Genomic DNA, 12,820 nt, shown 5'->3' with positions numbered 1-12,820 from the left:
ATAAATTCAAACGATAAGTTTCAAATGTCAAGACCGAAAGTTAAAAACATAAAAGAACTCTTAAAACATGAGCGGAAGCATTAAAACTGGTCCCTAGTGGTTCGTTCATAGATTCCTCTTGTCATTCGTCGGCACGTCCTTACCCTTACCTAAAACATAAACATGAGAAATGGTGAGTATATACTCAGTAAGTAACTCCATTACTGAGGTCAGACTAGGCATCTATGTCCATTAAGATACCTATCTCTGGTGGGACGTAAGCACGCCCCTAGTCCCTATGGGACACATATATACATGAATATCTGAATTTCATCCTACTGTGGTTAAGTATACCCACTACCTATAGTAAGTCCTGTAGGACTCATAACCTCTAGTGAACCCTGAAGGGAGACACCACCTCTAATGAATCCCGAAGGAAACACAATCTCTGGTGAATTTCGAAGGAAAACACCACCTCTAGTGAATCCTGAAGGAAAGCACCAACTCTAGTGAATCCCGAAAGAAACACAATCTCTGGTGACCTAGAAGGAAACCACTACCTCTAGTGAATCCCGAAGGAAACACAATCTCTAGTGGGTATCTAACTAATAGTGAAGACGCTATTACTATTGCAACATCATAGGCATCATAACAAGGTTCTATAACATGAACATACATCTCATCATCCTTATATTAAATAGAATCTCATAGAATAATAATATACTCAAATCATGCTAGCATTTAAATATCTCTATGTGCATCCTCATATCAGCAAAGACATACATAAACATCAAACCATCAACAATCCTCAATAAATCATAACTATATTGCTTGGCACGTGGGCAGTTCCAGTAGTAAGATTACTTACCTCGATACTAGATTCAGATATCGATCCAAGCCAGTCTTCAACAATCAATCTTTGAATTCAATTCCCCAACGAAGCCTGAGCAACAACCACCCTCAAGATTACAATCTCCAAAATCTTCCTTCAATCAGACCCGCTTCCAACTTTTAATCCCTTTCTCCCTTAAAATTTTCAATTCACAAAGAATTTAACTAAACCCTTCAATGAAATTAATTCTTGACATTAATAACAACTTAAATTTGTGTGACATAACCCATTCCAAAATTAAATTAATTCTTGACATTAATTTCAAATTAAATTTATGTGACATAACCCTCTTCCAAAATGAAATTAATTATTGACATAAATTTCAAATTAAATTTGTGTGACATAACCCCCTTCCAAAATAAAATTAATTCTTGACATTAATTTCAAATTAAATTCGTCTAACATAAAGTCCAATTCCCACAATTTCTCTCTTATTTAACAATTAAATTGAAACATCCCTTTCTCAATAATTGGATCTCATTAATCCAATTAAATTTCCAAAATTAAAAAATGATCTCGAAAATTACAAAATATTGAAATTACATTACAAACAAAATTTCGAGATTTTACATTATTTCCTCCTTCAAGAACTTTCATCCTTGAAAGTTTATTCGTGAAAAAGCTCTGGGTACTATGGCTTCACCTCATCCTCTTGCTCCAAGGTAGCCTCTTGAATTGGTGATTCTGCCACAGGACTTTCACAAATGCTATCTCCCTTCTGTGCAATGTCTTTCCCCCTCTGGCGAGAATTTTTACAGCTTCTCCTTGTAGCTCAAGTTGTCATTCAACTACAATGGCTCAAAGTCAACTACATGGGACGGATCTGTCACATACTTTCTCAGCATCAAAACATGGAAGACATCGGTAAGCTACAGGACCAATTTACTCCAAGACCTCGGAAGTCCAATAAACCCCGGGCTCAGCTTCCATTTCCTTCCAAACCTCAAAATACCCTTCATCGGTGTCACCTTTAAGAACACTTTATCACCAGTCTCAAATCAGACAAGTCCAACAATAACTGCAAAACGTCATATCCAAATCTAAAATATCCCAAACTTACTCATAGAAACTTGATCAACAACACACCCAAGATTTCAATATCCAAAATCTCCCCTTAAAGCAGATTCTAATTCCAACAGATACTACTTGGGACCTTCAAAGAAAAATAGACATCAAGACAACATTCAGTTCGGTAACCGGTGAGTGATAATCCTTCAAGAACCTCAACCCACAAAAAAAAAAAAAAAAAAAAAAAAATCTTACCCAACTCCAAGAGTCCGACGAAAACCCACGCGGCAGGGATTGACTGGCGAAAATTGGTGGATGAGGCAGATCGGAGAGGCGGTCGACAGCGGCAGCAGCCTCTATGTGAGCCGGACAGGTACGGCGAGCTGGCGAGGCTGGGCAACTCACGGCGCCGCGGCTGCACACCACGAACGGCGAGCGGCGTCGTGCGGAGCAGGGCTTGGCACGAAAGAAAGGTGGCTTCGAAAGGCGACGAACGATCTCCAGGGGCGGCGGCGGCTTGCGCGGTGCGAGGGAGGCGTTCGACCGGATCTGGCGGTGGGTTGGGCAGCTCGATAAAAAAGAAAAAATAAAAATAAAAGAAAAGAGAAAAAATAAAATAAAATAAAATAATAAAATATTTACTTTATTTATTCTTTCCTATTTTATTTCATTTTATTAAATTCCTTTCCCTCAAATCTCCAAAAGCAACCATTCCACTTTCAATGTGAAATTAATTCCTGATATTAATCTCAAATTAAATTATGTGCCATGTAAAGTCCAATTTCCAAAATTTGTCCTTGATTTAACCATTAAATGGAAACACCTCTTACTCAGTAATTAAATTTTAGTAATCTAATTAAATTTTCAAAATTCAAAAATAATCTCGAATATTACAAAATACCGAAATTACATTACGACAAAAATTCGGGATGTTACAAAAAAATCATAATCAATCGTATTGTAAAAGAAGAGCCATTGACCTTTACCTTTAGTGAGATTTGAATCGATGTTTCTTGAAAATCAAGGCGATGACGAGGGTGTCGTCTTTGCTTTGCACTTCTTCTTCTGCGATTTCACCAAGAAATTTGGGAGCGACAGAGCTTGGCCAGGTTTTCAACAATGAAAGTTTGGGTTTTTAGAGGAAGAGGGGTTTGGTTTTTGTGTGAAGAGATAAGGAAAGGAAAAGGAAGATGAGAAGGGAAAAAGAAACTCTTAGTACGTACTGTTGAGCTTTGTGCACGTTAGTTCCAAAATTTTGAATCCTTCCAAATTTCATTTTTAACAATTGAGCGCCTTTTTTGGGTGAGATTTCATAACCTATTTTCTGAAAGGCTATCTACCAAAGCTATGATAACTACTATTTCTTGTAGTGTTGGTTACTTTAACCAAACTTATAAAATAAAATTTAAAAAGAGGTAAAAATTAGTGCGAAAAAAAAAAGGTGAAAAAGCATCAGATTAAAATTAACAAAATTAAGATAAATTAGATTAACAATTAAATTTATTTTAAATAAGGCCGGATAAAAATAGGTACTACACAATTTTTTTTGCAAAATTAATTATTTAACTATCTAATTATAATAATTAAATTATTAATTACAAATAATTGTAAAATAAGTAATTCATAATTAAAGTTACTTGATTACCTAATTTGATGAACTTATATAAATATGATGTATTAATTAATAAAACAATCAAAATCAGCTTTAAAAAAATAAATATAACATTTTTTGATTAATGAATTGATTAACTAATTATAACTATTTAAAAATAATCTCATAAAATATTAATGATAATGACAATTAATAACTACATATATAATCTATTAATGAATTCATAGTATTAATGATTGATTCTTTATGGTTTATTAAATAATTAATCAATTAATTTATGAATCTAGAGTAGTTAAATTCAAATATTATAATTCAACATATAATATAATTCTCTAAATTATAAATTTAATAATATAAAATAAAATAATAAATTTATGTATTAAAAGGGGAGAGAGTGGATTTAGAAAGACTCTATTTCCATGCCTAAAATTTCAAAACTTATATCAATCAAGGAGATGCGTTTCTTTTGTTTGTTAGAACTTGTACCAAACAAGAGAATGTGTATCGTTTGTTTGCTACCAGTTTTCTAGTCTTGGTATGGAAATAATCACTATACACATTAATGATTACCATAAAAAGAGTAATTTTTTTTCATTCCCACTCTTTCAACTCTTATGATACATTTATTTATTATTTTATTTTATATATTATTAAAATTAAAATTATCTATTATATGCAAATTAAATTTATATTTTATAAAATTATATTAAATTTTGAATTACAGTGTATGAATTTAACTAATCCTATCTAATAAATAAATTAATTTATATATAAACTTTTATTTTAGTTTAATAAATTAATTTATATATACGCATATTCTTTACAATAAAACTATCTATTAATTAATTAACTATATTTCAATATAATATGAATTTATTTTTTTAATAATTATAATTAGTTTATCATTGATTAATTAAAATTTATTAGTTATTTTATTAATTAATACATCATAATTATATAAATTCATCAAATTATGTAATCAAAGTAACTTTAATTATAGATTTCTCATTTTACAAACACTTATAATTAATATATTATTTTTTCTCAAAACTTTGAATTGAATCTATTGTTTATCAACTACAGTGATTCTAGATTTCCATCAATCTTATACCACAGGTTTATTATTTCAAGCATCTTTAATTGTGGGATATTTATAAAACCTCAACCCGCCCCTAAATAAGTATAGTAAAATTAGTTGTCAATAAATCATGGCTCGCCTTGAGACAATTTGTAGGCAAAAACTAGCGAAGCAAACAACAATGTTTCTAAACAATTAAAAGACACTTCATTGACTTGGTAACAAGAGACAATTTCATGTCCATATCTTGATAGACAATCAATTTAGAGCTGCCAACGTAAATAAACATACTAGAAGACATGTCATTTACTAAGCACAAACAGCCCTGAAAATTATCCAGGACAAACTTTGGCCATGACACGATCACATACAAATCCTTGGAAGCCAAAAGAACATGGATACAAGGCTTTCATACACAAAACAAGCAGCTTCACATTTAATCATACAAGATTTTCAGATGAAAGATGTAAAGCAATCATTATGCAAAGGGGAAAAAGAGCAGATTCCTACAGCAACCGTGTTGCAAGCTTTAGAATCTCGTTTAACTTTCCTGCGACGGTCGTTTGGAAGCCATGTGCTCTACCTTCTACAGATTCATATAAAAAAAAGATAGGTAAATTTAGAATGAGAATCTATGAGAAATTAACACATCCAGGTATTTGATACCATTCTGTTGTTTACTCCATTCATGAAAAATTGAGGGTAATGGTCATGGATGTTGAAAAGAAAACTAACCTGCTCAGTGTAGGGCAAATATTTACCATCGAACGTTATCACAACACGATCCTTCCCATCAACACCCTTGACCTTGTCAACTGAGCAGTAGAAGTCTATAGCTGACATACTAATAAACATAAATCAGATCTTGAAATGATTATACATTAGCTTCTTCAACAGAATCTCTACTACTGGGAAAAAATTAAAGCTCACTGGTCTTGGCTGCAAGGAGGGTTGAGGTTTATGGAATAGAAGGACAAAGGGGTGTTTACAATGATATGAAGTGTTTGGGCTTATGAACATATAGTGAAGCGTTAAAGAATCTTATCATTGAGTATGGTAGCAAAGGAATCACAAAAAGTCTTGACTGGTAATTTCTTATGCGAGAAGTTGAGAAAAAAAGTTTCATATGAATATGATAAACACCACGAAATTTCCATCATCAAAGTGAAAGAACAGTTGAAGACCTCAGAGTCTGAGCAGATGACTAATATGAGCAACAAACAGCTATAATATCATCGTTCAGTAACTTTCAATTTTTCAAACAAGTTTCAATACTTTCATATACTAACATTCACTGGACCTCTACATTTCTTAATTTTGTTTGCTGTGCTACCACCTGGAACTGATTCAAACTAATTATATCAGAATGTTTATGCTCCTGCATGAATTGAAGGGTCTTATCTTAAATCCTTGAATTATTAATGTTAGCCATGTAATTGATTCTCAACTTTAATTTTCCTGATGGAGAATTCATGGAAGGAGGAATAAAATCTGTTTTGTTTATTCATTGTTATGTCCAAGGTAAGGATTGAAATATTGAGTACCAGAAAATTCCTTCTGAGGGAATCAAAGAAGCCATTTTATTTTTTAGTTATTTTGCTTTTCAAGGCAAGCTTGTTTCTTCATAGTATAACTATAGCTACTAATTTTTTTTCTAGCAAGATGTTAAAAAACTAGAAATCAAAGCCTGATTGATTTGTTTTGTTGAAATGTGGTTTCAGATAGTAGAACACAGAACACTATGTATTCATAAACATCCTTATCAGAACAAAGTTGTTATCAAACTTAAGATTTTAATATTTACTTGCAAATGATGAAGTCCAAGACATACAAATAAGAATCAACTATTATTAATTTCAGGTTGAAAAGAAAAAAAAAAAAATCAAACAAATCACTTACATTCCATCGCCAAACTCCTCATTAATAATTTCCTTGATACTCTCGCCAAAATGCATAACTGCTTCGTTCAATCTATATGCATGGAAGTAATCACAAGTCAGTACAGACGAGCAAATCCACTGGAAGTAAGCTCAATTAACCGATTACTCAAGCCTAAGCATTCATCGAAGTTAGAGGCTGTTAATATAGCAATATAACAATACAATAGCTGTTAACCTATCAGATTACTGGATTAGCCAAACAGCATCCAGGACTTCAAGTTTCAATTAGTTAAGAAAGTAAATTAAAATCAGTACCCAAAAGGCTTTGAAATTTCAATGCGATTAGAATCCAGAACGAGCTACACAAAGAAAAAGCGAGAACGGAAAGCGAACAAACAAACTAACAAACAATTAGCCGATAATCCACCTGTAAATTGTGGGTTCTTGGATCAAACAAGGATCGTAGGACCTCATCGGCGGCCGCATCATCTCCTGAATATGATCATCCGTAAGTTGAGGCAAGGCGGACCTCAACTTAGGGACAGTCTCAGGCTTAAGGTGTGCTTGACGGCGGAGAAGTTGAGCGACATAGACGTTAGTGAGGCCAGTCTCTTCTGCTATCTGGTTGTAAGATTTTCCCGATGAGCGCTTCGCGTCCTGCAGCTGACGGATTGCGGTGGCTTTGCTACTTTCTTCCATTTCAATGGACCTTTCTCGATATCTCTCTCCGTAAACGAAAGAAGGACGATGGAAGATTGTTTCCACGTGAGGTTCGAAAGGATAAAATTATTGCCACCGTTGGATTGTAGTAGTGGCGTTTGACCGTTCGATCAAGCAAAATTCAGTTTTGCCTTTGCTTCTTAGCCTGTTAGGCTATGCGTGTCAATTAAGCTTGTGAGATGGAGGGGAGTTATCAAATTCTGAATCCATACTCAATTAATGAGGTATAAAATTAATGTTTTGAAGTGCTGTGATCTACAAACTTGATCAGTTAAGATTTATCGTCGTGTCCTGTCCATTGTCGATCGTTGTACAGTTTCGTTCGGCCGCCAGAATCTTGAATTTTGGGTGAGTTTTAAGGATTTTCTTGAAGATTGTGATTACCCTTTTAATTCTTAGTCTAATAGGGACGCCTTCAATCTAGGAGATCGAAATTGAGACCATAAGACTTGGAAAATTTGTATAGATGATCCAATTTTTGGATCCAAAATGTCAAATGACCCATTTTTAAAAAATAATGTCAATTGACCTTCTATTGATATCATCGCTATACCAAATTAAGTAAATTGCTCTTACACTAGCCACATGAGGTAAATCTTGTTCTCGTCTGATTAAACACTCTCGCTCTCACTTGAAATTCCCGGTTTGATGTGATTGCTCGTCAGTGTATGAATGATTTGACAATTTTTAAACGGGGATTTCCAAGACGAGGTTTTTTCAGAACGAAACAACTTTTTCAGAAAGATGTTTCATTATTTTGAGTTTGTTTAATTATTTTTGCTGTGTTATTTCTGGAAAGGTAGCATTACGAAATTTTGTATTGGGAGAGAGTAAGAAAGAGGAAGAGTAAGAGAGAGAGCAAGAGTAAGAGAGAGAACAAGATTAAGAGAGAGCGAGGTTACGAGAGAGAGCGAGATTAAGAGAGAGAGAGTGAGATTGAGAGCAAGAGTACACTTCAATTGCTTGTACAACTTAATGACAAATGTTTTCTTGCTTTGTAAGATGACAGAAAAGTGTCTACTTATTCGATATGGAGGTGATTGGGATGAGAATGAAAGTTCGTATATTGGGGGATAGTTGACAGGAATCATTGTGCCTCATACATTGAATTATGAAGAATTTAAATCTCGCATTTACAGGATTACAAATGTCAATTCTTCAGAGTTTGATCTTATACTAAAAGTTAAATATAAGCTTGAATTTGAAGCCCTCCACAATGCATAAGGAATGAGGATGATGTTCGCTTCCTTCTTTTACGAGAAGAGCTTAGTAGACTTCAGATAGCTGTAACGTTGAAATCTAATCAGGATGAAAATATTGGAATGGGGTTCGGAAATATGAGTTATGATGATACGGCTGTGGACAGACAATATGAGGAATCATATCAGTTTCGTCGGGAAGAGGATGATATTCCATTGTCTAGCAACACTGTACCATTAGCATTCGATTATATAGATTGTGGTCCTTCAGTGGATGTGAATGAGCAACCAGCAGGATTGAATGAAATAGATCGTGATCATGGAGATGTGCGTTGTCCTACAGCAGCTTCAGTGGTTCCACATTTGTGTCTTCAAGTCATAGGACAAAGTTGATTATGCCTGGTACCTCTTCATCCGGGACAGAGAACGTTGAAGTTGGTCAACTATTTTTGAGCAAACATGACTTGAAAATGAGATTATCTATGCTGTCCATCAACAAAAATTTTGAATTTAAGGTCAGGAAATCAACTAAATCTTTGTTTACTGTTAAATGTATTAGGGAGACATGTAAATGGAGCTTTCGTGCAGTCAAAATGGAAGGGTCTGATATATTCAAGATCACAAAGTACTGCAGTTCGCACACATGTTCCATTGGAATTATGAATCACGACCATAGACAAGCAACTACTACGGTTGTTGGTCAACTCATTAAAGATAAGTTCACAGGAATAGGACATATTTATAAACCTTGTCATATTGTTGAGGATATGAAGAGAGATTATGGCGTGAACATGAGTTATGATAAAGCATGGCGTGCAAGGGAAGTTGTGTATAATCTCACTAGAGGTACTCTAGAATAGTCATACTCCATACTACATGCTTATGGAGAAGCGTTAAAAATAGAGAATCCGGGTACAGTCTTTGAGATTGAATTTGAAGATGAGATGCATTTCAAGTATATATTTATGGAATTAGGGCCTTGTATTAGAGGTTTCTCAAGCTGTTGGCCTTGTATTATTGTTGATGGGTCGCACTTGAAAGGAAAATACAAAGGCACCATGTTGGTTGCAGTTTCTATGGACGGAAACAATCAATTATACCCACTAGCATATGCAATAGTGAACAATGAAATCGATCGATCATGGAAATGACTTATATTAAACTTGAAATGTAGTATTGGAGAACCTGATAATCTGGTGTTTGTGTCTGATCAGATGGTATCTATCAACAATGCTATTCGTGCATTTTTTCCCATGGCATTTCATGGATTGTGCTCATGGTATATAGAACAAAATCTGGTTACAAACTTTAAGGATAGTACGGTTGTTGGAATATTTATAGATGCAGCAAGAGCATTTCGCATGACAGAGTTCTAGGCAAAATGGGACGAACTTCATAGTTTTCTAGACGGTGCTGTCACGAAATATTTGGAAGACATCGATGTTCAAAGGCGGGCACGAGTTTACCAAATAGAACGAAGATATGATAACATAACATTCAATAGTGCAGAGTGTTTCAATTCATTAACTAAAGAGTATCGACTATTGCCCATAGTATGCTTGATTGAACATGTTAGAGGAATGCTCCAATCGTGGTTCTACGAAACGAGGAATTACTGGGCATCTCGAACGACATTGCACTCTGACTACTGTGAAACCCAATTGGCAATTGAGGCCGATAAAGGCAGATGATATCTAGTTGAGCCTATTGATTGTTAGCGGGTACACATGTGAGATAATCGGTTGGATGGTATTGTCAATCTTCACACGAAGGAATTCGACTCACTTGGTATCCCGTGTTCGCATGCAATTGTTGCTGCCAAGGAATGAAATATACCCATCCATAGTCTTTTTAGTTAATTTTATACAGTGGACTTTCTAATGACTGTGTATGCGGAGCCTATAAATCCATTTGGCCACATATTTGAATGGAAGAGACCTCCTGGATATGTAGAAAAGATTATCCTTCCTACGAAGTTTGTGCCGCAAGCCGAGCGACGGAGAGTGAGAAGAATACCATCCAAAGGAGAATTTCGCAGACAAATGAAATATGGTTAGTGTGGGAATTATGGGCATAACCACCAAAATTGTACCGAACCGCTTACAACCGTGTGATGTACTGAAAATGCCAGAGACTGTGACACAAACACCCCTCATCTAGTTTACTTTATAACTAACTTGTAACATTTCATTTGTTATAAATACCATTTATCATTTTTTTATACGCCATACTTGTAACATACTTGTAACATATTTCATACGTTTTCATACTTGTAACATACTTCATACTTTTTCATACTTGTAATATACTTCATACCTTTTCATACTTCATTGTAATATACTTCATACCTTTTCATACTTCATACTTCATACTTTCATCTTGTAAACAAAAATCAATAATAAGCTGGAGTATTTCTATAATAGCAATCTTCATACTCTCTCAATCTTCATATCTCTCCATCTTCGTACTCTCTCAATCTTCATACTCTCTCCATTTTCATACTCTCTCAATCTTCATACTTGTAACAAAAAACAATAACTTCATACTTTTTCAATGTTCATACTTGTAACAAAAAACAATAACTTCATACTCTCTCAATCTTCATACTTGTAACAAACAACAATAACTTCATACTCTCTCAATCTTCATACTTGTAACAAAAAACAATAACTTCATACTTTCTCAATGTTCATACTTGTAACAAAAAACAATAACTTCATACTCTCTCAATTTTCATACTTGTAACAAAAAACAATAACTTTATACTCTCTCAATCTCGCTCTCTCCCAAAATCTCGCTCTCTCTCAAAATCTCGCTCTCTCAATGTTTGAACTTTGAACCTTGAACCATATAATGTTTTACATACCATTGATACAATGAAAAGAGCAGTAGCTCAATTATACATGTTCTGATAAAATTATGATATTGAACTTTGAACTTTGAATTTTGAACTTATATAAAAAACACATGTTCAATTATACAATGAAAAGAGTAGTAGCTCCATTATACATAAAAAGTAAATGTTTTTACATACATAAAAAATACATGTTCTATACACATAAAAAATATGGAGTGTTTGCCCATAGTTGACACGTTAACTGCATCCTATATTCGCTCATCTTCTCTTGAGTTATTACGGATGGATCAACACCAGTCACTAGGTGTTTTAGTAATTTGACTGCGAAGATGCCATAATCAAACGACCCGTGTTGTATGTCGACGTTCATAGGTCGCGAGATTTTCCAACGGGTTGTGGATAGGTCTGGCTTTGAACGATCCACGTCACAGTAGTGAAGTAGGAATGGTACTGTGACAGTCAATGGCTCTAGCTAATTCACCAGCTTTGTCATTGGTATGTATGGCTAAAGTGAATTGAACATGAATATGTGGCCTCTGTTAATGTCCATTGCAAGGACCATTCAGTGGTCACTGATATTCATCACCATATAAATGAAATTCACATATGCCCATTTGACATCGAATTTACTGGTGACGTAGTCCTTATATGTGTCTTCATCTTCCCATGCTAGGGCAGCCTCCAGAAGTGTCTTATTCTTTATTCGTTTAAATACCCCGCCACGGGCATTAAGGTGGCTCTATCAAATAAAATGAGAAGTTAAGTAACAAAATATAATGAAAAGTTAAGAAACGAAATATCAAAATTTACCATTACACCAATTGGCAAGATGGTGAACTTGTGCATGCACATGTCGAGTCGGGTATAAAATTTTTCTTTCATAAAATAAAATAAAGTATTTATGGTCTACACGAAAAATTACTATGTCAGTAAAAGTACAAGATAGTCAACATGTAAAGAAGTCAAGACTAGGAAACTTACATCGCACTCGACCAACGAACTCGGAGTAATAAATTCCTTGAAGAATTTCTTGGCGAGTTGGTTTAAAGGAGTTCTCTCGAACCTCGTTGTCCGTATTGTCGTCTGAGATCCAGCCCATCATTTCTGTAAGGATATTGTGTGGAACATCATGTGCTACGTTATATGTGAAGATCGCTCTGGATAGTGACGTAGCTACACCTGGGAGAGGATACTTAACCACACTTTTTTTCTTCTTTACTTGAGTTGGAGGTGTATATTTATCAACAGGTTTCCTCTTACGACTAATTCTTCGAGATTCCTACATAAACAGATAAAAAAAGATTACTCATCAAGAAATACAAAAAAATAAACAAAGATTATTAATCAATAAATTACTCACCAATGTAACTCCTTCTGTGGTCGTAAGATTATTAATCAATAAATTACTCACCAATGTAACTCCTTCTATGGTCGTAACAATCCCATAAGTGTTGGCCTCTGGGATGCTAGACATATCAGTCTCTGTATGTGACATGGTGAGTAAGGCAGACATGTCGGGCTCTGTTTGTGGGACATTGACCTCTATAGGTTCGACGTCAATTGATGATGTTGTGGTGGTATTGAGCTATTGATAA

At 34.5% G+C, this 12,820-nt stretch overlaps 1 protein-coding gene and 1 long non-coding RNA gene across 3 annotated transcripts; both read right to left on the bottom strand.

Moving 5' to 3' along the window:
* Positions 1–1,231: 1,231 nt before the first annotated feature.
* Positions 1,232–3,088, bottom strand: LOC120089530. Of its 2 annotated transcripts, none has more exons than XR_005485216.1 (3): positions 2,860–3,088; positions 2,135–2,428; positions 1,232–2,024 (listed from the first exon to the last, which is right to left on the bottom strand). It is a non-coding gene; the product is annotated as an uncharacterized LOC120089530 (long non-coding RNA). The 2 variants fall into 2 exon arrangements; XR_005485210.1 differs by having other exon boundaries at positions 1,233–2,024; positions 2,866–3,087.
* A 1,665-nt stretch (positions 3,089–4,753) lies between these two features.
* Positions 4,754–7,148, bottom strand: LOC120071553 (cyanate hydratase). Its single transcript, XM_039023919.1, has 4 exons — positions 6,877–7,148; positions 6,469–6,540; positions 5,305–5,413; positions 4,754–5,155 (listed from the first exon to the last, which is right to left on the bottom strand). The coding sequence occupies exons 1-4, from the start codon at positions 7,146–7,148 to the stop codon at positions 5,111–5,113; spliced, it is 498 nt and encodes a 165-aa protein (XP_038879847.1). The 3' UTR covers positions 4,754–5,110.
* Between the last annotated feature and the right edge of the window lie 5,672 nt (positions 7,149–12,820).

The sequence above is a fragment of the Benincasa hispida genome, chromosome 1 (genome assembly GCF_009727055.1).
Source record: "Benincasa hispida cultivar B227 chromosome 1, ASM972705v1, whole genome shotgun sequence".
NCBI classification, from domain to species: domain Eukaryota; kingdom Viridiplantae; phylum Streptophyta; class Magnoliopsida; order Cucurbitales; family Cucurbitaceae; genus Benincasa; species Benincasa hispida.
Note: the sequence above shows the minus strand (reverse complement) of the source record. Positions and strands in the feature narration are given on the sequence as shown.